At 39.8% G+C, this 27,007-nt stretch overlaps 1 protein-coding gene across 4 annotated transcripts in view; it reads right to left on the bottom strand.

Moving 5' to 3' along the window:
- Window positions 1-5,349: 5,349 nt before the first annotated feature.
- The window catches only part of DAB1 (DAB adaptor protein 1), a 119,077-nt gene continuing 97,419 nt past the window's right edge, over window positions 5,350-27,007 (bottom strand). For 2 of the 4 annotated variants that reach the window (XM_009636242.2, XM_035891815.1), the window contains exons 9-13: window positions 21,039-21,101; window positions 19,791-19,899; window positions 16,365-16,913; window positions 15,399-15,526; window positions 14,382-14,465 (exon numbers count right to left, since the gene is read on the bottom strand). In XM_009636242.2, the coding sequence (XP_009634537.1) occupies window positions 14,382-14,465; window positions 15,399-15,526; window positions 16,365-16,913; window positions 19,791-19,899; window positions 21,039-21,101 (933 nt within the window). Of the gene's footprint in view, window positions 5,395-14,381; window positions 14,466-15,398; window positions 15,527-16,364; window positions 16,914-19,790; window positions 19,900-21,038; window positions 21,102-23,978; window positions 24,036-27,007 lie in introns of those variants that run through there. The other 2 variants (XM_035891814.1, XM_009636243.1) reach the window with 2 other exon arrangements.

Genomic DNA, 27,007 nt, shown 5'->3' with positions numbered 1-27,007 from the left:
AGGGTGTGAGTCCCACTGATTTCACATACAAGAGCAGAACCAGCAGCCATGAGTAGATGTGTAGACAACTCACGCATTTGCCCTAAGCCCACATTTTCTGGTTGCCGTATGGACTTTCACTTTGTTCATTCACCACTGTGTGCTTTCCATGTTGGCTTAGAGAGACAAATGTAGACAATGGATTCAAACCTCTGCAGAAAACTGCCAAGAGATATCCCCTTTTATTTCTTTGAAATTAGATTCTTCTGATTGAGAACAGTATTTGCCAGAAAACTAATAAATATGAACCTGACAGGACATGAACTGTTTAGAAAGAAAGAAAAAAGGAAACGGTGCATGGGAAGATATATGACAACCTAGAAAAAGGAAAAAAGAGGTTCGCTTATCTGTTGCAGCAACTGTCACCGTACCGTGATCAAAGAACATAAAACACTGCCTTTAATCCAACATAAGTGAGCTAGAATTGCATATTCCCAGTCTATACAATCGTTTTCCCAGAAGTCACAGACATGGAAAAGAGAGATCTGTCACAATCCTCACTTTTTTAAAACTGCAGGTTGATTCTGCAAACCGTTTGCTAAATAAATTCTCATTACTGCAGGAGATCATGGCTTTAATTAGCATTAGTTAAATCAGGACTTCTTGAATTAGTCATGTTTGAGCTGGATCCTCTCATATATGATCTACAGACTCCTACTTAGATTAGGGCAAGATTAATGCAATATAGTACATTGACACGGCACAGTAAGAAACAGATTTTCTTCCCCTTCTGAACAATGTCGTCACACAGCCGTGTCCTCCCTACTTCGAGATTCCTCACTACCACCAGATTGGATCTCAAACCTGCTCATTCAGACTTTTTTAAACTGAGTCTGCATAGCAACTGTGCAACATGAGACAATTTTTCTGATTTTTCAACATAAACCAACTTTAGTGTGGGGGTACCAGATGAACATCAACAAGACTAGCTTTGGCCTATGTTGTAAAAATGCATTTTAGTTTAAAACCTTGCTTAGCTGTGTCTTATATCACTTTAAGTTGACATTTCATAGCTTGTTGAAAACAAAACACATCATGTTCCTCCTTCCAAGGACATCTGAATATAATTAGCTACAAAGTCCAAATGACATTAACATTAGCATGTTTTTATCAGAACAGAATGACTTTTATTCTTAGGTGGGATCCAAGTACTTCAACAATGTTCATTGACAAAGGCAATGAATGTTTCAGCATGACCTACTGGACATTTCTGGTGGACAAGAAAGGGATGTGACAGCAAGAAGAAATACAATAAAATATACATGCACACATCCACACCTCTCACTCTTCCTGTACAATAGACCTGTACTTCTTACTTTCAAGATGGTATCCTGCATATGTGTGTTACTTGCTTGGCAAAGTAATCGACTGAGAGATCCAGTACTTGGTACCTCTGAATATCAAACAACTTTATTTTGCATCTGGCATCAAGTCTTACATCAGCAAAACACTTCAGCCTACCCTACACATTGCCCCAACCAGCAGAAAGGTCCCACTGAAATAGGTGGTGGTATTACCAGTAAGTCTTACTGGATCAAGGCTTTGCTCTTAATTCTGTGCATATTACTGGAAAATTCCGGGAGTTTTTACTTTCAAAATTGTCACATTTAAATGCTCATTTTTCATTTTAAGTCTTATTTGAAGAGGAAAATATAAGCAAAACTAATTACAGCTACTCATGCCACAGAGGTACTCCAGCTTTGGTAGCATTGTACCATGTGATCTCTCCCAGGAAAGTGAGATTTTACAGGAGGGGACTAAAATACCCACTCGTTTGAGATGCTCATCCTAAAACACCTGAAAAGAGGTCAAAACTGATGAGGCAGCTATTAAAAGCAGCAAGTTAAGTATCTGCAAGATAAACAACACTTAGAGCGTTTAAGATTAGGTATTCCCCAAATTGAGGCACTTTTTATTTCCTCCTTTCCCAGATATTTCCACTGTCAAAAATATTGGCGATGACAGACACCCACACTGCATTGTAAGAATGGCAGAATTATCACAGAAGAGCAAAAGCTATGAAACAAACTTACTGAAATGAGGCCTTTTTAAAATGTTTTTATTCATAACAGTATTACATGGTGTGTTACAGAAATTAATGGAAAATTTCTAAAAATTTGTTGGTTTTTTCTGTTGTTGCTGAATGCATTATACATAAAGTTAAAAATAATGTGTCCGTATATGTTAACAAATGGTCATTATCTGAGGTAAAGTTAAAGTAGGTTTAGAAATGTACTGCAACAGTCATTTTATCTTTCTCATCTTTATTAAAAAAATATGTGTCAGAATGCAGAAATAAAAATGAATGAAAACCACGGAGTAAACATTTTTGCAAAGAAGGTGCCCAGTACGTTATTAGATGAAAGGTTTCATCAGACACTTGGATGACTACGATCTATCAAAATATCTTTTCATGACAGGTAAAGATCAAGAACCTATGGGGGATGGTAACAGGATGGCTGGTGGGATTCCCTGGTTTTTAAATTTAAAGTGATGAATTTAGTGCTAGTGAAGGATGAGGGATTAAACAATTGCACAAGCTGGGTATTTTAGTTATCTACAATACTGGTACAGTGCAGAGGTCTTCCAATCCTCTCAACTCAGCATCTGAAGCATGACAAGGATGATCTAATCGTATGACAAGACAATTCAGAATTTGTTTTTATTTAGACAAAGTTCCACGGTGATGGTCCAGCTGTCTTTCATGAGACACTAAAATCCCAGCCTCATTCCCTCGGCACCTATTCGTTGCAAGGACTACGTAAATGATCTGCTTCCTACAAATATGACATCAATGGATCCTCTGAGACATAAATCTCTTCTTTTTCTTTCAACGTTTTACCCCATAACTGAAAATGCACTGGCGATACTAAACCTCAAATGTCCATGACGAACCAAAATTGTCTTCGTGGTTCCATATGTAGGACAAAACCCAAAAGAGCCAGTGAGGAAGAAAGTAGCACCACTGTGCGAATTAGGAAAATATTCTTAAAGAAATGTCCTTCAGAAATGCTTTTACCTCTGCTTTTAATCCTGAAACACTCAATCCACCAACTTTTAATTCATCTTGTCCGGTTAGAAAACTTGATCTTTCTTCTGATGGGAAAGTAAGATTTGCTACAAAGCTGTTTGCACGCGACTAAGGAATAAGCATCAAATGACCGTGAATGGGGATAAAAGTTCTCTTCTCTGCAGGTTCATTAGGTCTAGTCACAGCTAATTTTTCATTCACATACATTCTGTAACGCACATTTCTCTAATTTCTCTAATTCAAAATAAAAGACTGGAATCATGTTGTGAGATCTGGTTGCACATATCAACAATCGCCACCCCAGTTATTCTGTCTTCTAAACCACTTTTAGCTTATAATAGAGATGAAAGAAAGTAACATATTTATAACTCCAGGCCTATTTTAATCATGACAAAAATGTAAATTCTAATGTGTCAATTTAAAAACAAAATCTGCACAATAACCCTAAAAACTGATTAATCATTTGATTCCTTTAAACTTTTTTCCTTTTTCTATTTTTTCTTTTTTCTTTTTTTTTTCTTTTTTTCTTCTTTTTTTTTTTTCTTTTTAGTGTTAAACCACTAAATTCAATATACTGTAACTGCATAGGAACATCAGGAAAACACATTTGACCTGTATAACAATTCTCTGTAGGGCAAAAATATATAGATTCTTTATGAAAATCATGTGCTAAACATATGAACCCAAACACTGCACTTTTGCTTCATAAATGTAAAAAAAGGAAGTTTTAAATTTTTTTGTTCTGTGTGTAAACAGTTTGATGACTTCTATGCAGAGGTTCTGGAATTGCAAAGGAATGTCAATGAAATGTGATTTCTTGTAAGTGGAGTATGTCCGTGTGAAAACTAGATCATAAAATCATGTGTTCCCATTAATTTCACTAGTCGCTGACAAGCTGACTGCTTTTGGCAAATGCACTTGAGCTTCAGCCCATTACCGTAAGCATGTGAAAAAACGTATGTGATGTGAGAACCACAAATTGGGTTTGCCACACCTCCCAAGCACTGCAACTTGCTACCTTCTCTACTGTGTAATGGCATTAGTAAAAGAATTCTCATAACATTTATATTTACAAAAAAACTGGCAATTTTCATTCAAACTCCTTAAAGCCATTTCCCCTTAAACATTTAAAGAGTTTAACAGTAAGATTTTTTTCAAGTTATAAAATAAAAATCCCATTTGTTTTTTCTGATGTACAAAAAGTGATAAAGATGAACAATTTGATCACAGAATCAGTTTGTTATTCCAAAATCCATGCTATCCTTGTCCCATTTGTAAAGTCCGCTTCATCCAAATTCCTAAACCAGAATCATACCAGTATTATTTGGCAAATGATTTTTTTTTCATCAAAAATGGCACACAGAGAAGAAAACACTTGTCTGCATAGCATTACAGCAGCAAGATACTGAAGAAATAAAAATATTCCTTTTCTGCACTTTGTTTAGAGTTTCCTAGGAAATACTGACTCTTTCGTCTTTCCTCAGTGGGACTCGATGTCCTTTCTCTACCCACAACATGAGTATTCAAACAGAAAAGCAGCATTTCTTCCTCATGATGCGCTAGAACTTAAAGGTCCATTTGGCAACATTTTCAGTCAGGATGGAAAAACAACCAAGTTTTATTCTGTGGTTTCAAGTTAGGAATCATTGCCGCAGGAGGCATTTTGCTGTTACATCTGTCACTCATACAAAACTACAGAATAAGAAATACAAAAAAAAAAAAAAAAAAAGACACTGCCAGTATTTTTTGTTGTTGTTGTTTAAATATGTCTACACAGGGAAAAAAAAAGTCAGGATCAGCCTGATGTAAATGATGATGAAAAACATGTCACCATGACATAAAAAGTGCCGACTTGTGCCCAAAAGGCTGTTGAATGATAATGCCACTGCTACATACAGACTCTGCTTTTTGCTCAAAAGAAAAAAGAATGTCTAATACTCAATGAATTTCAGATGCTCATTATTTATATGTGGCACACAGAAGATAACAAATGTTTAAAAGACCGAGGAGTAAGATTTCCTAGTCTGTATACCCATGACTTGTGGGGACGGGGCTGGACTTGTGGTATGATAAGCAGGGAGAGTTTTTATTTTGTGCTGCCTTAGGAATCTGCCATTGGTTGCCAAAAAAAATGTCAGGAACACTCGTAGAGCCAGTCCAGGAGGGCAATCATCTCTCCTTGTCAGACAAAATCAATTGGAAAAAAGCATGAAAGCCAAAGGCCTGCCAGGTTGTTGGGTTTCGTTTGAGTCTTGGAGCACCACAAGCCTGTAACAATGCTATTTCTTAGGTCTGTTGATCTGGGCGTAGAGAGGTTCTGCTTCCTGGGGATAACAAAAATAAAATAAGTGGAGATGCCTCCAGACAGTTTTTAGAACATTTTTAGACCATCTGCTTGAGAACAGCAATACCTCATGAGTCAAAACCCAAAGGAAGTGTTTGTTTTCTGTGCTGCCTTGAGTGATCACGGCAGCCCGGTTGAATTGTGAAGAAAATGTGACATTATTTCAGAAAATGAATGCTTACTATCAATTTCCTCTTCCAGTACTGGCGGTGCACCGATCCTCAGGAGGTATTGCTGGGCATAGACATATGAAGAAATGAAATGATATTTATATGACTAGATGTTTTGAAGTTTACAGGCCAGAAATGTAGCTGGCATAAAATGCTGTTACTCGCACCAGGCTGAGATCCCCCCCAGCAGCACAAGACCAGAACATAGCTGTGGGTTTTACACAACTCATGAAGAAAAACACTTGCAAGCAGAAACCGCTGCTAAAAGCTGAGCTAATGAAGCTGTGATGGGATTTAAAATAACAATGAGTTGCTTATGAAGAATGGCGAAAGCTCTGTGCAGTTTGATTAGAAGTCTGTATAACCATTAGTACAATCATTAAAGCTGGGAGGAAAGCATGTTGATTTGCTAACAGACACTTTCTTGGGAATTTTCTGGATGGAGGGAGGGGGGAAGCTGCCATGTTCTTCAGTGTTGCTTCATAGCTGACACCCTGTGCATTAATACTACGTTCATCTTGGTTGTAGCGGGAAGCAAACCATCCATGGACCCTGAAATTCATTCTACTTCATCTCCAGAAACTAATCTATTAAACTAAGAATGACATCTAAAAAAAGAACGAGACAGGCAGAAAGGCTAATTAATGCCATACTGCATTAACTCTCCACAGCTTGATACATATTCAAATACCATGCCACGACGTTGAATTTAACCAAGTTAGAATCAACTCATGTTGCAGCAGCATCAGCAGAAGCTGACTTTGAGCAAAAAAGCTCTGAAGGCTGGCAAATCACAGGGCACTGTGGAGCACAGAAATGTCTGGCAGGGTATGGCATAGGATTTTAATGACTGCTTATAAAAATGATGCTGCTGATGAGAAAAAAAAGGCCAAAAGTGGATCCACAGGGCTCCTTTCACTCAGTGTTGATGGGTGCCTGGCCAGTGCTCCAGGCTGTGCCCCATCCCAGTGCCCTGTCCTGCCTCACTGTGCATCTCATGTTGAATGAGGGGCAACACAACAAAGCTCCCTCCAAAATATGACCTCCTTCCGACATGCCAAGGAAATTTGTCTCTTATTCCTTGAAATGACTACATTTCTGGAGCCTGCAAAGACTGTGCTTCCTCACTTCCCATCTACATGAAGCCCTGAGTACACTATGAGCATTATGGGAGGATGAGAGAAATCCTTTGGAATGATTAAATAAAGGCTGCTGAAATTATCCCCAGCAAGAAGCAAATATATTTTGTGACCTTGAAAAATCAAAGGTAATCAGAAGAGATGACTGAGAGTAAATAACTGCATTTCACATACTGTGTGCTAAGTCCACCTATGCCAATTTTCATGTACTGCAGACACGAAGCTGGCAGAATGATCTATCACAGCTAGTTCAGAGAAAATCTGTACTAATTAATGTGGGAACCTGACACACACCAGCCCATTCTTCAGGCATTTGCTGAACCTGAGGTGATTGCAAAGGGAAGTGAAAAGGAAGGAGGAGAAGAAAAGAGGAGGGAGGGAGAGCATCCCTTTGGAACAAAAGATGTCAGTTTTTCAAATGCCTTCAGGGGAAAAAAAAAGCTTTTCAAAATGTCAAGTGTGCTTGTTAGAGCTCTCCTCAAATATCTTTTAGATATGCAGATGCATTTAAGTAACAGGTGTCCTAAGGTGTCACTGAACTTGACACCATTGGAAGAGGAGGAGGAGTTCATCATTGGTCACCAGCGCTTTCAACAATGCATGAGGCAGCCTTTAGAATTAGACATTTCTTTCATCTGTCTCCAATATTTATCTGAGCACACACTTCATGTGGCAAAGGCCTGCATTTCTCACTGATTTGAGTAATTTTTCTTCTAGTAGACCAGATCATTTTGACTGAAAAATGTGTTCTTATGTCTTCCTTTTAGTTAATTTCCCCCTTCAGAAGCCTAAATGAGAAATTAATTGCAGCCAAATTTTTTTGTCAATGACTGAGATTTGTTTTCTAGTATTTTGAGGTAATTCAAGCAGCACATCTTGCCTGTAGCCCAACACTGCAAATGGTATCTGTACAGTATTGATAATGATACTCAAGAGAGAAAAAGAGAGCAGAAAGGGACAGAAAAGAGGCAAAAGGAGAGTCAAGTGCTGTTGCCTCCACGGATAGCTTCTCTCACAATGCCAGACAGGGGGGCTTCACAAGCATTATTTTGGAGGGTCCTGGAAGCAGAAATAACCCCCCTTTCTTTTTACGTATGCCACTCAAAAGTCACTAAACTTCATTAGGGAACGTCATTAAAAGGCAGGCGAGTCTAACTCTTCTCATAGCATCAGAATCATCTTGCCAATGTTTTCTGCTTTCTACTCCTACCACTGCTTTAGGAACAGATCTGCAGGGAAGGAAATGAAAGACCGTGTCTTTATTAGGAAAGAAAAAAAAAAAGAGGAACAAATAAAATAGCATACAAAGCTTCCAATTCACATAAACACCTTGAATCTTTAAGGGTTTTCCTTTCTATAGGATTGGCCCAGAAGCACTTCTGATGTGCTTTCATCAACCCACAGGGAGAAACCAAGACAACAACTGGCAGCACCTTTTTTTGCTGCTAAATCCTACTTCAAGGCTTCAATCAACTTTGGGGATATGCAATTTCTGGCAGATGTTTGAAAAGTAAATGTTTTCCTTTATGCTGGGAAGCTGCTATCAAATTAGTGTTTAGCTATATTCTCACATACTAATGTGGCTCTTTACACTGAACAGTAGCTTTTAAATAACGAGATATTGCAGGACGAGGATATGAATTCACAGGTCAGGTATCTGACCAAAGTGACAGGTTGCAGTAAGAGACCAGAAATGTCTAAATATACATACCTCAACTTAGACAGCTAAATATCTAGGAAGCTACAAGGATGTTGCGTAAATGTTATGAACTCTCTCGGAATTAACTGCAAAAATTGCCAAAGAGAAAATTTTCCCTATGTACGCTACATTTACATATTCCAGAGATACTTCATGCTTAAAATCAGCTTATTCTTCCCATTTTAAGGAACATTTTGCATAATAAACAAGACTGTAGCAAACAGTATTTCTGGTATAGTACACTACTGCATGAGGTAACAAGGTTGCTAATGGTTTTGAATAACATTATGTAAATACTAGAAGTAAGTTTGCATCCCATTAAAAGATATTAACATCTGCTCCCCAGCAGAACTATCACTGGAGAACATCTCTTGAAAGATTCAGCATTTGCTTGGGTTTGTGTAGGTGAACTCACTCACAAAACATAACACAGGGCTTGGTTAGGAAGAAACTATTTTTACATTGGCAGTCCTTTCATCATTGCGAGGCACCCTGCTACGTGCAAAGCTTCAGGCAAGATGTACTGAATTGTAGAGGTGAGGCCCGCATAGATTTCTTTGCCCTTTACAATAGATTCTCAGCACCGGTTTTACTCCTGGCTGACTGATCAGAAAGGGCTGGCTCAAATGATAGAGTTTCATGAAATAAGTGTGCTGGAATGCCAGCTAAAATGAGAATCTAGTGCTGGGGATGCAAGTGAAGGGAATGGGAGTGCAATGCGTCTTCTCTTACTGCATGCTGACTCAATGAAATAGGACATAGTAAACTTGGCAAGCGGGATTCAAATTAAATATCTTTGGTGATAAGACAAGTAATTTCTTTTGGCCTCTTAACAGCCAGTGGCTTATCTTTGATTATTTTTATTACAGTTAGCCTCTATTAGCAGCATAAATACAACAACCTTCTAGTTTGGGGTTATGACTGGAGAGCGCCTCTACTCTTACTATAAACCTGCCTAGGAATATTTCCTAGTCTCAAATATCTAGTTTAATTATTAGCATTTTAAAAGTCTCTGTCCTTTTAGGATGAAGATGGATGCTATACATCCATAAAATGAAAAAGCAATGAGAACTACTCGGAAGGATGGACCCTGCTCCATCTTGGTCCAGGCATAATAATGAACTGCAGCTAAGAAACACACCTATTATTTCTGGGCCCCTTTCCTAACAAAACAGTAGCCACACAATTATACTTTCTGTCTGCGTATCTGTCAATTCGCCTTTGTAACTTTTGAACCCAATGGCCAATTTGAAGCAAATTGTTCAGAAGTGTTAAAGATACTAAATTATTGCAAAGTGCCTTTTTCAAATCAGTTGTTGTGCAGAAGACGGGGAACTTTTAAATGACCTCATTACCGAGAAAGCTAGGAGAGCTCATCCCCTAATTGAATTGCTGGATTGACAATCAGCAGGTACACGGCTATGCAAGCTACATAGTATGCTGTCTCTTGTTTAGCGGAAGAAGTTGAGGAAATGGAAGGGTACCTGGCTACTTCAAGTGGAGACATTGGAGGAGGTGAGAAACCTGTGTATGAGCTGGTTGTATTAAGAAGGGGATTTTAGCGGTGGAGAGGAAGGCAAATTTGTAGGATGCCTCTGTTCACAGAGCAGCCTGGATTTCTCTGGTCTTGTCCCTTCAGATTCTCTGGAAATATGATGATGAACAAAGGAGCATGGGGCCTGAAATGACAATTTTAGGATTACTCTGGAATGAAGCAGTACTTCCCAAACTGTTATGTCTTTCCAAATGCACAACCCTATCTACTACTTCTCTCTCAGGTTTACAACTGCTCAGTGCTGTGTCTTGAGTTTGAGAATGATAGCTCTAGAGCCTACAGTAAGAATAGGTCATCTATAATCATTATGAATTTCTCTTTGGACTCTATTCAGTTCCTATTGAGCCAGATGAATGATGGTAACGGAACCTGCAAATACAGCCTTTGATATTTTGAGCCCATTCAGATTCTTTGTGCAACAGAAAATGGGCAGAAAGGAAGAGGAGGTTGTAGAATCAGCTTAATATGCCCTCCTGAGGCTCACCAAGCTCCCAGATAAGCCAATGCTTTGTCCCTAAGTTGCTGTTTTCTTTCAACTTTCAAATAACAGCCCAAATAAAGAGTTACAGTAGTCCATCCTGGAGCTGAGACTATTACGAGCATTTATCACTAAGAATGGCACTCGCTCCAAGATGGATGATGGCAGTGGGCCACCAAAGTACCACCAAAAGCTGATAGACATTCTAATGAACTGTTGCTCTCCTGACAGTGCTGATAGCATCATGAAGGGTGTGACATATTTTGAGGGCTTGTAATTGTCTGCACACATTTCACAGAACTAAACAACTTTTTGAGGAAGATATGCTCTAGCCACAAATGTTTTGAAGGTTTCCTGAGAATCTCTCGTGAAAAATTGCCAGCACAAGTCTTGAACTGGGCAGCCTATCAATACAGCTGTGTTTGTTCCAGCATTTAAAATGGCTTTTTTTTGCAATAATTGTGGTATCAAATATCCCCTTACTCTCTTTAAGAAGTTTCACCCTGTTTCTAATTTGCCTTCAAGAACCAGTTTGTGTGGTCCATATGGAGTTAGAACACATTTGTAACTTCCAATCCCAGTATTCAGTCTGAATTTATTCTTTCCACAATCAGGACATTCTGTTAGGAGATGCCAGCCAACATAACCACAGGTATCCAAAGAAGCTTGACATCAGAGAGTCAAAGTTTGCTCCTCTCCTTCCCTTTTCTCATCATGCTTGAAGGCTCCCCTTTCTATAGCCTTTTCTAAGCTTTCAGTTGTATAGCTTCAGGGCTTCCTAGTGTCACAGCATGCTAGACCCATTGCTGAGGCTGAAACACCCCCTAGAACAGAAGTATCTGCACCGGCAGGGTCTGCACCTCACACACTATAATTTAGGCTGACTGGGTGCACTGGTGTGAAGAGGATGACCAGGTGAAACCCCCCTCTGTTCAAACTTCTTGCCTAAATCCAAAATGTCAATAATAAGAAATGTTTAACATATTTGGTAGAATCATAGCTAAATACAGTTCTTCCCCTCTGTGTCTTTTCACCATAGTTATCCTACACACAATCTCTAAAGACAGCAGTAGTGCTTAAACATAAGTCAGCTGAAGAGGGCAGTCATCTTATTCAGTGTTCTCCTCACCCCTTCTGGAAAATCACTATCCACCCTCAATGCCGCTCATGAACAAAGTGAAAAGAAGCAAATACAAATCTTGCTATGAACAGCTCTGCAAATAGTTGATTTTGTTTCACCTGTGGAAGTTAGGCCTGTCTGCTTCTCACCTCCAACCATCAAGGGACAAAAATGTAACATATCCATAAAACGTCACATTTACCTATTAAGAACCCATAGCTATTTGTAGAAGAGTGACTTATAGGAACAGCTACTGGTGGGATGAAGACTTTGAGAGCTTAAGTTGAAGATCACAAAAGGAAGAGAGGAAAAAGCAAAGAAACGGAGATAGTAACTGAAAGATGCTGAATTATTTCTATATGAGAATATGGAGTATCAGAAGGAATCAAGAAACCGGATTACTTAAGGTACCTTGAAAGATCAGGATACAATATACTAGGCAGGTGAGCATTCTGAACACATCAAGAGAAGGCAAATAAAGATATTATATGGGCACAGCTGATTTCATAGCGATGCTGGGAACAGATATATTTGAAATTTCTGAACACAATACTACGTCATGCTCCTGAGAGGTCCATTCATCTGAGTTGTATACTGTGCTGTTCTTGGTGTGAAGAACCATGTTCTAAAGAGCGAAGTAATCTCCCATCTAACACACAAAAGTGGCTTTTAATGCATACTGTGATTCTTTTGTACTACATGTTTCTCCCCATTAAGTTTCTCTCCAAATGTGGAGCTCAATACACAACACAGTAGTAAGTCCTCAATTGATAATTTTCCATGGAGATTAGACTTTCCAGAGCTCTGACGATACTAGGCTTTGGAATTAGATGGGCTGGTTTTAGCAAGTGGATTTACTATGGACTGCTGCTGAATGGCACTGCACAGAGGCACAATGATATTAGTGTAACTTCACTGGATAGAGGCTTTCTTTTTGTTCAACTTCCTGTTCCTGCTTACAGCTTTTAGGAATTACTATAATACGATAATCAGTAACATTATTTAACATTTCCCAGAACATATTTCTGAGAATTATACATATTTTATGCAAGACTCTACAAGGATTAACAAAAAATATAGACCAAACATATAGAATCACTGGTAATATACTGGTCTTGTAGCTCCCAGACACCCTTGACAGGTAAAAGAATGTATTTTACTATGCATTATATAAAAAACAGAACAAAAGGAGTCCCTCACTTGACTGACTTACTCCAGAACTCCCAGTTAGTAAACATGAGTGATGCTAGTTTAGAAATGATGTTAACTATCTTTGTGACAGTCAGAAAATTAGAAAGAGAGTTTATTATTATTCTCCCTGTGATGAATTTCAGAATTACCCTGACTAGGATAGACTGCAATAAACAAATGTATATGGGTTTGCAGAGCGTGGGACTCTCTCTCTGTAAAATTCTGTTTCTTGATCTAGGAAAGAACTTTTGAAATGGTCTGAAGCTGGGATAGCCAGCTATGTCAGTGCTGGCTGAGGTCAGGCAAAGGCAAAGCCAAATTACTATGTGGCACGATCCAACGCAGAAGCAGTTCTCACTGGAATACAATAACCAACAGATGCTCTTGCTAGAGCAGCTCATGCCAGCTTGACTCTATCCTTACACTGTCATTTTTAGACTCAATGAGACACAAAGCTTAACACTACTGTTGCTTTAGCCCCCAAGAGCGGAGCGTTATGTTGGTGAAGGGGGAGATGCTGCCTTCTTTTTTTTAAGCACATTTAATGTACAAAGTAAACGGACTCCTAACAAAACTTAATTTTGAGTTGAAAACAAATTACTTTGGCTCAAGGTGGATAAGTCACTGGTAAACACAGTGCAATTTCTGTACAAACCCAAAAAGGGTTCTACCATTGTTATGGATTTGCTCTAGGAGCTCTGTGCTGAAGCACAGAAGCAGTATGAGATCACTTAGTTGGGTAATACAAAACATGAACGGCAGACAGGGAGAAGATAATGAAACATATCCTTCAAATAGTAACACTAGAGAGTATTTGGGTGAATAACAATGCTCAGCACTCACAGAACTTCGTAGCTTTACTGTCTTTTTGGTAAAACATATATACTGTATTGAAACAAATCACAGAACATTCACTGGCAGCCACATTTTCTAACATGTTCTGTAACACAAAAGGATGAAAAGATCATCTTTCCCGTCTGTCTGGATTTAAATGATGCATAATTTTTAAAACATCAGTATGCCAATGGTAATACAAATGATCATAATTTTCAGATGTTTTTAATTTGCAGTTGGAGATAAAAATACACAAACCCATTTCAATATTTTTTACATGCAGATAATAAATGTGCTTCTACTGATTATCACATTGATTTAGGGTAGAGGTATTCACGTATCATTACATAATTTTACTTAATGTTTGTTATGTCTATGGGTAAGATGTCTTATTCCATTTAATATATTACATCTGACTAAAGGCCAGAGTGGATTTGATAACAAAAAAATGTTCTGCCTAATACACTGTTAGTAACGGCTCAGTTTCCCTATTTCCCTTTAGAATTTGAACACGAAAATAAGTCTACATTTCTTTAAAGCATGCAGGCAGCCGAAACACACATATTTGCATAAGTTGCAACACTTAGTGAATGGCAAAAGCCATGCAAACCACTGAGCATGAGGAATATACTGTGGATAATGGAGAGGAAAAACAGAAGAGATGAAAAGGAAAAACAAACCATGCATCCATGAAAGCAATGGTAGGCACTGGTGAAGGAATAAGTGAGCACCTCAAGGTGTAGAGAAAAAAAGGACAGATACCTACCCCAACCTGCGCTATCTAGCTACCGACCTGTGGACTTATAGTATCACCAGTTGGCTCACCAAATGGATCACTGTTGGATGAGGCCTGAGACCCATCAGGCTAGAATACAAGAACATAACACCTTTTTTTCTCAACAATAAGAAAGTGAAAAGTCAACATGAGGTTATTTTCATGCTGTGGGCATAACAAGTACATCCTATCTCATGAAAACCAGAAAGTGAGACCTCACCACTGGTATGTTCTCAAAAGCCATAATGGTTTCCTATAGCTGATGCAGGCAGGGAAGGACCACACCAGTACCTGCTGGAGCCCATGCAGGAGCTGCCACAGACTTCAGAAGGTACTGGATGAGACAAACCAGAACTGAAAAAGGCCCGGAAAGCCAGTGAATACATGTGAACCAGGAAGAGTCCAAGCTTGCATTATTTTGTACCTTTGGGTCCTTTTTTTGTAGAGACTCCCTCTTGCCTTTGGCTCCTTAGGCTCTTATCTGCCTAAGATACCTTGTGATTTAAAGTCATTGTTGGATAACATTTCTTACTTTGGTCCACTGAGTCTAAGGCAAAGAAATCACATACTGAGGGCCAGAACATTGAGGAATGTAACTAGGCGAGCAACTGGGATGCAAGAATGTGCAAGACAACATCAACCATCATCTTTTAACACACAAACTCTCACATCTTTTTCTGCAGCCTCAGCATGTATGTTGTTTTACCTCAGACTCCCTTACCATCAACAAGTGAATGCTGGTATGCTAAAAAGGACATTAGATACAACTGTCGTATGTAACCTTACATATGAACTCTGAGTTTCGTTTGTTGTATGCAATGTTAGTGCATATCAACATAGATGTCATGCTTTTAGCTATCAAAACTGAACCAGCAAGTAAATGCTGTCTGCAGCTCCCCCTTAAATACCACCCAGCCCTATTAGAATAGTTATTTCTGACACTACCAAACAACATTTAATTAACTTCTGTCTTTTCTAGCTAAAACGAGCAAATCAGTATTTAAAAACCTTACTGCTACTCACAGCCTCTTGCTCCTCACTTTTGCTTGGGCTTTCAAACCCCTCTTCAAAGAGGTCATCTGCAGCGGGATCACTGGTATGAGATGCTGATGATTTTGATGGAGAACTCTGTCTGGGTGCAGGGGTTGGAGCTAAACAAAGATTAAGGTAACAGCAACAGAACATATATGTGTTAATTTGTTCAGAAAGACACAGCAGCACAACATTTCCTCATGCTTTAGAGCCCTCAACTTTTATTACCCCTGAAAATTATTTTCTGACAAGGAGCTGTAAAAGGTAAATTTGAACACAGAAGTCATTATCAATTCCATATATTTGATTTCATTCAGCCATTTCCAAATTAAGTTTGGCTGCATCTGGCATATACCTTTAGGAACCAGGGAGATGTCACTACATTACATTAAGAATGCATAAGTCACCTGCCCTACAGCAGGTAAGTTAAACAGAAGGTCTCTGGCTGGCCCCTGGTAAATCTGTGTCTCATGAATTCCTCTTTTCAGCAATCTGCAAAATCCCCTACCTCAATGCTATGAACACGATAAGCTTATTTCACAGCTCTTCAATGAATTTCCTCACATGTCCAGTGCATCAAGCTATTAAAATGAATACCCATCCCCTAATTTCTGCAAAGTATAGCTTGAATGGGACATAAGTGAAACCATTTGTAAGGTTGAATGTCATGGGCATTTTCCAACCAGCTTGCATGTCCCTAACACAGAACATATATTACTTTCTTCTTAGAAATTAAATTTCAGACTGCAGCTATCAGGGCTGTTGATTGCAATGGTCTCTGAAATTCCTCTCTGATACTTTTTTTTATGGCTGGAACACATTTAATAAGATAGACCATGCATGAAGGTTCTCGGTCCATATCTGTGTTGCAATTTACTGTATTAAAAAAAAAAAGAAATGCTTTGAGGAGCAGTCACGTCTGAGGAAAGGTACAGCTGAAAGCATATAAATACTCACGTGAATTTGTAGATGGTGTCGTGGAAGTCACAGGAGTCAAATTTAACTGAGAGATGTCAAAGTCATCACAATCATCTGCTTCCTGTGCCATCCCAACTTTGTTAAAGTAACTTGAGAAGGCCTCTGAGGTACAACTGAGGGAAGGCTGATCTGGTTTTCTTGATGGCACTGGTGGAGGCTGAGCCATCTGGAAATCTTTAAACATTTCTTTTCCCATTTTCTGTCTGGGCCTGTCTGTCTGTGGACTTGATCTGGTGGAATCACTTGTGGGTGGAACAGTAGCTATAGGAGCAATGGTACCTTGAAACATGGCTGCTTGTAAAGGCAAAACAGTTTGTGTTGGCATGAAGGCAGTTGGTTGGAACTGACCAGCTACAGATGGCCACGGTTGCTGAGTAGGAGGAAAAATACCGGGTTGGCCCCACGCAATCGGCTGTCCTCCCTGCATCACCTGAGCAACTGGAGGCTGAGCACCCATGGCCAACTGCTGTTGAACAAGTGGTTGCTGTCCCCAGAATGAGGGCAGAACAGCTCCCATGGCAACATAACCTTCAAAGAATAAAGAGCAGGGGGAAAAAAAAAAAAGATGAAATATTTTAACACTACTGTAAAGAGCATGCAGAAAAAGCTACACAATAAATCAGAAACATGCAGGCTACATTAGTGTTCCCAGAGCTTCAGCACACTTGGCCGAATTCACAACACTGAACAAATACTTGTATACAAAACCACAAATTGGTGGGTATTGGCAATAGTCCTTCCCCTCATCTTTACAAAAAAAGTTCGTCTTTTTCTTAGTGAGTACCGCCTTGGGTCTGTGAAGACCTGCGTGCATGGACCTCATTGCAATGCCCGGCCATCTGGCAGCTCCCTTCCCCAGGGCTCTGCCAAAGCACGGTTTGGTCAAACCACTTACTAGAACCACAGAAGCTCCCAAAACTTTCCCTAAACTCACCCCCTTGTTGTGCTAACCCTGCTCCTCACCACTGAGCTCTGTGCAGGTTCTTCTTGCTACCCTGACTCCCCCCATCCTCTGCCTTTCACCTCTGCCTGTCCCATTCCTCTGGAGGCAGGGATCTCAGAGACTGAACGTGATGCACTGGGTCAGGCTGGGATGGAGCTCATCTTTTCAGAGCAGCCCATAGGCTGCTAAAAAATAAGCTTCCAGAGCAAGCAGAGGGAATGAAGAGGATGCCCAGAACTCTCTCCCCTCTGCGTAGCTTTGCTGCAGTCCCTCATAATTTTTGTTTTTATTCGTTGTTGGGGAGAGCAATTCAAACACCAGCCAACTGCTGCCAATGGCAGAGCAACAAAACTGGTTCTAAGTTACAGGGAAGCACCTTCATATATGTTTGGTAACAGCTCAAGGGCCCTCTAATGACAGTGCAACCTTCTTGCAAGAGAAAGACTGCGCCACCTCTTCTGAAACAGTCACAGTTCAAACCGTTGGGACTCCAAAGAGCAAAGAAGTGTCTCAAATTGTGTAATAAAAAGACAGAGCCTAGATGAATTCAGATTAAAAAAATCTCCACATTTGGTTATTCCCCCTTTACTTGAGAACATCAAAAAGGTCCTGAGCTTCTCCTGTACTACATACCTAATAATAACAAACTGCTTCGGGTATTATGCTAGCATGAAACCTCTCTAGTTCAGGGGGGGTGGGAAATTAAAGATTAAAACTAAAATTATAATTGCTTCCTGTCAGACCTGAACCCTCTTTTCAAGCTACCAAGAGTTTGGCTGTGTAGGAATTATATGATCAGGTGCTTAGCTATCTACAATGAAAAAAAAAAATCAGAAACTAAAACTACTGTAAAAAATGTTACAAATTAAACCACATAATTATGTTTCACTGATAGAAGTATTATGCTTTACAGATATGCTGTTTCACATTTAAACTAATGACTTACGTTACTAAGACTTTACAATATGCAACCTCTCTTTTACTTTTAATACTGTTGTAGCTTTAAAACTCAAGTGTTTTTCTGAGTCCTCCTGTAGTTTTTTCCCCTTTGCTTTATTTCCAGGCTGTTCAGCAATGCTAAATGTAAATGTGGTGACAAAATCATAAAGGTAAAAGCCCAAAATAAAAATAAAATAGAAGCAGAACTTTGAAAGACTAAATTAACAAGTGATGAAAGACCAGTAAGTCATATATATATATATCTATATATATATCTATTTCAATAGATGGCTCTGATGGATTCTCCAGATGCCTTTTTATCTTGCCCCCACTGTAACCTCATCCAAGCAGTGAGGGTTTTCAGCTGACATTATCCCCAAACACTTCACCATCAGTGTAACCTTTCTGAGATGCAGTGGCTAATCTGATGCTGCAACGCAGCCCATCAGAGAAGGCGTTAACCAATTAGAAAGTCACTGTTCAATGATTCAAGGCACTCCTCCTCCTTTTTTTTTTTCCGTAAGTGGAGCTGAGAGCGCTGCTCTTGCAGTGCTCCGAGTATCCCAGGGAGAGATCAGCAGGCAAAACCACAAGCCTTGTGTGTCTGCAGAATGCTACACAGCTTTTGAATTTTGAGCACTTTGAGGAACACAGAAAAGTCTAAGGATTTGACTAAGTGGAATACCTTTGAAATGCAATCAAATTCTCCATGTCTCATTCTCTATTTACTGGGGACAGCACAGGATATCACTGCTACTGCAAAGAAAGCAAAGCTAAACTAAATGCTTTTTTCTCTCTTGCTACTGTACCTAGAAGGTAGGATATCCAGATGGCTCCATAACATCCTCATAAGGAAGCTCACGAAGTATGGGTTGGATGAGTGGACAGTGAGGTGGATTCGGAACTGGCTGAATGACAGGGCCCAGAGAGTTCTGATCGGCGGGGCAGAGTCCAGTTGGAGGCCGGTAGCTAGCGGAGTTCCCCAGGGCTCGGTACTCGGCCCGGTCTTGTTCAACTTGTTCATCAATGACCTGGACGAGGGGATAGAGTGTGTCACTGATGACACGGCTGCCCAGGGAGGTTGTGGAGTCTCCTTCTCTGGAGATATTCAAAGCCCGCCTGGATGAAGTCCTGTGTAGCATGCTCTAGGTGAGCCTGCTTTAGCAGGGGGGTTGGACTAGATGATCTCCTGAGGTCCCTTCCAACCCTTACGATTCTGTGATTCTGTGATTCTGTGATTCTCTCTTGCTACTGTACCTAGAAGGTAGGATATCCAGATGGCTGAACTATGGTTGAACTCCCAGTGACTTTTTTGCATTTTGTTTTAAAAAATATGGGCAAATTCAAAATAATGCACTCCCTGCTTGTTCAAGACTTGGTTTGCCGTGCCCTGCAGCACTGTCCTCAAAACCCTTCCCCACTTCCACTGTACTAAATTAACGCCCTGAATACTGAAATGCAAACCAGAGCTGAGAACGGATCACCAAATTTGAGTCAGGCTCGCATTTCCCCCGATTTCTTACCTGAGGGTACGGCAGCAGTGCTGAAAGGTACAGAACCAAACATGTCTGTACTAGCAGGAAGTGACTGGGATGAAGATGGGATAAAGGCATCACCTGGAGTAGCAGGAGTCTGCAAGAAAACAGGAATAAAATACAATGATGACATATCAGCTGCAGCTTCTGCAGCATGTACTTTGCTGTTGCATCATCCGTAAGTCAAAAAATACAGGTTTGGAGGGAAGAAAGAGAAAGGAAAGAAGAATGGGAAGATGTAGAAGGAAAGAAGCAATAGAAATAACAGTATTCGAATGTGCTGGAGACAGGAGAAAAAGAAAGAAAATGAAAGACTTTGTACCAGAAGAAAAAATAAAAATAAAATTTGCCTGGAATACATCACATGCAAAATATTGACATAATTTCTTTCTCCAGAACATACAGACTTGTGATTCTAGGTGTTAGGTGACAACCAGTAGAGGCAGAAGACCAAGGCGTTAATGTAAGAAACACTAAAGGCAAATGAAGTATCTGCAGGATTTATGGAAAAGTGAATACATATTGCTTCCAATTAACCAGCAAGACCAGACCATAGGACTACATTATAGGAGGAATCCAATCTAACTGAGCAAGGTAAGCATGAAGAGACAGGATTTGGAACATCTTGTCCCAGACATACTCCAGAATACCTTGGAGATGACTTCACAGCACCTCAATTTTCTCAGTATATTCAGACTCCCCTACAGCTTAATGAAAAGTTCAAAAATTTTATAGGAAAATGACTGTTTTTTTCATTTTATGATGTGGAAAAGCGTGTTGAGAAAATTTTATTTGCCCTCAAAACACAGTCAGCCCTCTCTCTCTGTACTGGTTTGTCTTCCTTTAACGGCAGTGCTGAGATATATGCTTGGTGGAACCAGAGACATGATTATACAAAGCTGTAACTGCATCTTCCTGCAGCGCAGTGGAGAGACAGAGTGCGGTGAAGCATGCACCTCTGATAAACACCAGGGAAGGAGATCTGCAGCTCAGGTTGTATCTTAGGTGACACCTAGCCTTATATCAGAAAAATAAAAATTGAAGATATTTTTCCACATCATCATGAAGCAGTGACTCCACATTTAATTTGCTTCGCTTTTATTTTCTCGCAACACAAAACCACTTTGAAATCCTACCTACTGGAATGGCTGATGACCTGAATTGTAGATGTGCTCAATAAATGTGCTGAAAATAGCATGTAGAAAAATGTACAGTTCAGTTTCCCTGGATACTCACTGGGGGGGAGGTTACATCAGGAGGAGTGGACATGTCCCCAAAAAGCTCTAGTTGGGTAACAGCCTGTAAAGACAGAAAAAAAATCCATTTATCTTTCAAGAAGAAACTGTGAGTTAACTAGTTAAAAACTTGTAACAGCTATAAATCCCCCAAAAGCCAGGTAGGCTTCAAATGTCAAGACCCATATGGAAGAAGCACATGGGTTCAAGCTGTGGGATTTTGATATTGCTGATGGACACAAACAGCCAGCAGCTAACCCAAACAGCCAGAAGCTAACCCTATAAAATGATTCTGTAAAGAACTCTCCACCATAAAAAATGAATAAAGCATGAAAAAACTACCCAGAATGGGACCAGATGCATTACTGCTCTGCCCTTAACATCACTGAGCACCAAGCATGATTTATGGCCCGCCCTTTTCCCTGACTCCTTTTCTAAACCCCCATTTCAAGGTCTTAAAAACACAGCAGCAGACTGTGGAAGTGACAGAAGGATATGGAAGGGAAGGGCTTTTAAAGTTCTGCCTGATTTCCCCTTGCCCATGGGACAGGTGTGACCTGGATAAGTGGACTTGAAGGAGGTTGTACAACTGGCTTATTTTAAGTTTGTAGCTCTACATTTAACTCACGCTAGAAATGTTTTCTCAGGGCATCCTTCAGTTTGATCTCAAAATAGGTCACCCATACAGGTCTCATTCAACTGGACCAGAAAAGAAAAAGCACTTTCATAATAAGGAGCACCTTGAGTGGCTGCATAATCAAAGCTCCTTCACATGTTCTGGAGCAAAATGACTCTCTTCCACCCACCTGCATCTGCAAATCAGTTAATCTGGAGTCTAGGGATGGTAAAGCACAGATCCCTTATAGCTCTGCAGGAAACTGAAAACTCATCTACCATCCTTATAAGGGTGGCTATTCTGGAAAGCTGTGATGGGAACTCAAGAACTACTCCTTCTCCACTACCTTTCTTTCTGCTTAGTGATTTTCCTTCTACCCTGTATCATAATCACACCCACGCATGTGGCAAGCCACAATTCTCATTATGAATGAGTTTAATGAAAATCTTAGTTCAGTTCATTGAACCTCCTCCCCAGCTTAGGCACACAAACATTGCAGCCTCCTATCACATAAATAGGCTTGAAATTCAGTTGAGTCTTGATGTGCAAATGTAGCCAACACTCAGCGCTTTGGACATTAACCACACTGCCTGGTCAGTCTTTACAACCTACCAAAGGAGCAAGATCGCCCTAAGAATTTTTCCTGTCCTCAACCTTCTATTATAAAGGATCTTTTAAGAAATGAGACTATCATTCAAAATATAATAATTTCAAAGGTTTATACCTTTTTGCAATCCAATCTCTGTTCCCATACACAAAAGCAACGCTACAATCACTTAGACCTGGAATTTGTCTAGCAGTTTGGATGATTCTCAGCTTTGTCTAATGATGCACCTAGGGATGAATTATTTCACATTTCCTCACATCATGTCTTACATTAAATAGATCACATTGCTTTAGTGCTATGCCAATATATTTTCTTCTTATGGGCTTACATATCCCTCTAAGTATCTGTATGGAAATGGAAGAGGGAAAAAAGAAGAAAATCCACATTTCTTTAGGTTCACCGACTCTAGTGTACATTACTAAAATAATGCTAGAAGTAGCTTCTGGAAAAAAAAAACAACCCATGAGTCACTTCTGCAGTGTGTGCAAACACACTAGGCAAGTATTGTTAAAAAGTCCAGAAAAGTTGGAATAATGACAACGTCAGCACTTGTTTGGAAATCACTTCAAGCCTCCTGCAGGCACTACTGACTCAAGAGATGCCAGGGGACACCAAATTACAGAAAGATGCTTTCTTCTCCCCAAATTGCTTGTTCAGCGCCACCCAAAATCTGCCCTTTTCCTGCATGACTGGTGAGTTTTTCACTGTTTTCTCCTCTCTGGCTTGCTAAGAAATAGCATGTGTCCTTTTGAGGAAGCCAGGAGCAAAGGCTCCCCCATGGCTTCCATCCCAGGTGAGGAAGCAGGAGATCAAGCCAGAGGGGATGTGAAAGGGCAGGGCACGTGTGGTTACACAGATGATGAGGAAGCATCTGTGAAGTTACACATTTTTTGTGGAAAAAATATTACACGTTTCACATCAATACTGAAAATTGATAGTATACTTTTGAACTCAGGATTATATGGTATGGATTTGAAAGGTGGCAACTCAGATCTCTATGCCTCAATACCCCTGTAAAATGGGAATAATAATACTTTTCAGAGTGCTTCAGGGCGATGCATCTTTGGAAACTCTTCACAGATACAATACTGTGAAAGCTCTTAAGAGGAATTCTGTGGATGGATTTCTAAGCAGGCAGCTGGAGAGACTGATAGGAAAGCCAACTTCACTATTCGTTGTAATAAACCCTCATTCACAATATTCTCCAAGGAAAAGGAATATATTTATAGCGGAATTATTTCTCACAGAATAGCAATCTTATACGCAATAAGAGCTACAGAACTACATCAGAGGATGTAAAGAGAAATTTAGCGGGAACACAACTTCATTGTGTACTTACTGGAGATGGTCTCAAACAGCAACACTTGGAGGTGGGATTTTGAAGTCCCAAATGGTTCAGCTCTGGATTCTGTATCTATCTTATTTCTATAACTCAATTCTCAATCTGGATAAATGAATGCAACTTCTCTGACACAGATGTAGTTTTATCCACTTGCAGCATATGAGATTATGCACACCAAATAGTTATCCTTTATTTTTGTGATTTCACTGTCACTACAGAACTGATTTCACCCATTACGCTTTTTTGAATTATTCACATCTGATATTAGCTACGTTCCAGTGAAGTTAGTCCCAAGCTGAACATTTTCAAATTGCACTATTCCTATAGATGATTTCATCTGTATTTCCTTAAAACATTTTTAGTGTCACAACCTTACCTGAGTGACTGAAACAAGATTTTCATCAATGTCCAGCAATAAGTTTCCATTCTGCAGCTGTAAAGCATGATTTATGAAATGAAATGAATGATTTATGAAAATGACATGAATTTCTGAGCATGAAAATGATAACCTACATAATTATTGACTTCACTATTGAAATGAAAACCCTTTCCCTCTTGCAGCGAGCACAGATATGAAATCATGCAGTCAAAACCAGTGAGTTGGAATGCTTCTGGGATGTGGGGCAAACATACACTTTATTTGTGCTAAATCTCGTATTCTGGTGTATAAGGCAATTCCATCGCTTCCAATAACTATTTATTTTCCCAAGTATTTATTAATTCAGCAATAAGCATACCCAGTGAGCTCTGATCCTGCTTATGCTAACGGAACTTTTCACTGGCTTGGTGAAAGAAAGGACTTAACATCCTCAGGGGAAAAAACCTGAATTTTGGACAACAAAATCTCTAAAAGCAAGTATTTGCAGAAAAACACAGCTTTCTCTTAACTAGGAGAACTATAACATCAATGTAAACATATTCAAGATGCGTATTTTCTTTCCATAGTAATTTTAAAAATAAATTACAGAAGTCAATTCAAGTTATATTTAAATCCACAGTTTGCATGTGTGTAAATATATGTGGGAGCATACTGCCCACACATGCATACGTACCTATCTCCACGTATATATTTAAACACAAATTATCACTTCAGTGCCCTCAGTATGCTCAATTTCAGATTACATTTATGGTAGTGTTGGAGACTTTATTTCTTAAGAAACAAACATAACAGCAAGTTACTGAAGATCAAATCTTAGATGACTGAGAAGCTTCATACAAGTTACCAGCCAGTAATCCCATGCTATCTTAAAACGAAGAAGTTTAAAAATCTCAGAAGCGGCCTATAATGCTTTTGTCCCTGCTTCATCTCATCACAGACCTGAAGGAAAAAAAAAATACTTGCAAAAAGCAAAGCTGAAGGAAGAAAATGCCATCATGCACAACGAGGAAAGGACCCAGTCTTGCACCTTCTTGGTGTTGACAGCGTGTTCTCCCAGTCCCAGGTAAGGAAAGTGTGAAAAAAGCTGTGTCCGGTTATTCAAAGAACTCCACACAGACCTTGAAAATACTCTTAAAATGAAACCAGCGGGGTTTACACCTTCACGAGGGACCAGTTTTGGCCAGCAGTTAATCACTTCCTGATCTGACAGCCCCCTTATTTAACCCCCCATCCTCCAGCATCCAGGGATGCAGCTTGCGTCGCTCTGAAATGGATCCTGCCCCCAGCCACACCGACTGCTTTGTGAAACCAGCTGAGAAATAACTACGTCTCAGCACAGAGGAAACATGTGCGCGGCGTTCAACGGACCATTAGAAATTCCCACGTGTGCTACAGCGGGACCTTGCAGAAAACATTTGCCCAACATGTCACGGCACATCCCCAAGTGCCCAATTATCATGTAACACTTGAGCTGCATCTTCCATCAGCTCGTGTTCTGCATCACACACTGGTGAGGAGACGCTTCCTAAGGGTGCAATATCCCTGTCTATTAGAGCACAGAACAGCCTGCAACGGCAGCCGTGCCGAGGCTGCAACACGGCTACCGAGGGCAGAATTCGGCCCTTCAAGCCTTCCTGCTTTTGATACAAAGAGCTTAACCTTTGCAATTAAAGTCAACAATCCCCTCCCTCCTTCCCCAGTGCACGACAGAAAACAACCAGAAGCCTAGAAAGATGCTCCAGTCCTTGATCTTCCTCTAGGACTGCTGTCTGTGGATTTCTCCACAGAGTGATGCAAAAGCTTGCTTTAATTATTCAAAAATGCATCTCCTTGAATATGAAAACACCCCCACAGCTTAGTCAACCAGGAACACACCAGTCACTTGCAACCAGCCGCACAGACCGAGGCGGAGGAAAGAGTATTAATTCTTGTATCGCGGTGACATTAAACCTATAATGAAAGCTCCATCTTTCTATACAGGCATGTGAGACATACTGTAAATCTTTTAAACATGAAATATGCAAATCTGGCTTCTTAAAGCAACAGCAAGCTTTTTAAACCACTCCAGCCAGTAACAAAACTCCTCATGACACTTTTCACTGTTCACTAAAGGAAAACATAATTCTCCAGGAGCTGGAGAAAAATCAAGAGTACAGAAGCAATGATAAGAGATAAGTAAACTGCAGCTTTCATAAACTTGAATCGAAAACGATCCACCTCCACTACAGTATTCCCTCTGATCGCCAAGTACTCTGAAAAATATCTTTTCTAAGCAATGCAAAAGTTCAGGTTTTAAATGGGAAATCTGTAAGACAGGCCTCTTGGACTCATAAAAGTGTGAAGCACCTTACTTCTTTCATTTCTATAAATATTACAAGCCAGAGTACTCAAATTCTGTCACCCAGCCTGGTTTTACCAAAGGCAAGGGACGTACACCGATTCACAGCATGAGAAAACCTGCTTAATATTGCTATACTTTTGCAAACAAGATGATAAAAGTAGTGTCTTACAAAAAGCTGAAATCTCAGAGAATGAGCGAAGATGGTGCTTAAAAAGCATGAAAAAACCCACACAGTAATTAACTTGTACTCTGATACAGAGCTCAGCAAGTAAAAAAAGACTATGAAGGATACTAAATATAGCAAATAACCAGCAGTTAGTAATTAACCTTTGAGCTGGGCATTAGCTATTCAAATCTTTTAAGACAGCACAGGGATTTAAACTTGGTTTCCTGCATTCAGGGTAAGTGCTGTACCACTTGGCCCAGTAGATAAAAGAGGGATCATCCAACTGCGCTGCCCCTTTGTGTTTCCAATTCCCTTTTTTCTAGCATGTATTTTACACTGGAAGTCTAATGAGAAGTCAAACGGTTAGTCAAACTAAAGATTTTTGTTCTTATTTTGGTTGAAAATGTAAACATTTTGGCTACGTCAAATATTTTTTCTTAAGGTTCGAATAATTATTTTAGTTAGGCAAAGCTCCAGTTATTTGCACAACCTTATACAACAAGTGTTGATGTGACTATG

The sequence above is a fragment of the Egretta garzetta genome, unplaced genomic scaffold, assembly GCF_000687185.1.
Source record: "Egretta garzetta isolate BGI_Z169 unplaced genomic scaffold, ASM68718v1 scaffold163, whole genome shotgun sequence".
NCBI lineage: Eukaryota > Metazoa > Chordata > Aves > Pelecaniformes > Ardeidae > Egretta > Egretta garzetta.
Note: the sequence above shows the minus strand (reverse complement) of the source record. Positions and strands in the feature narration are given on the sequence as shown.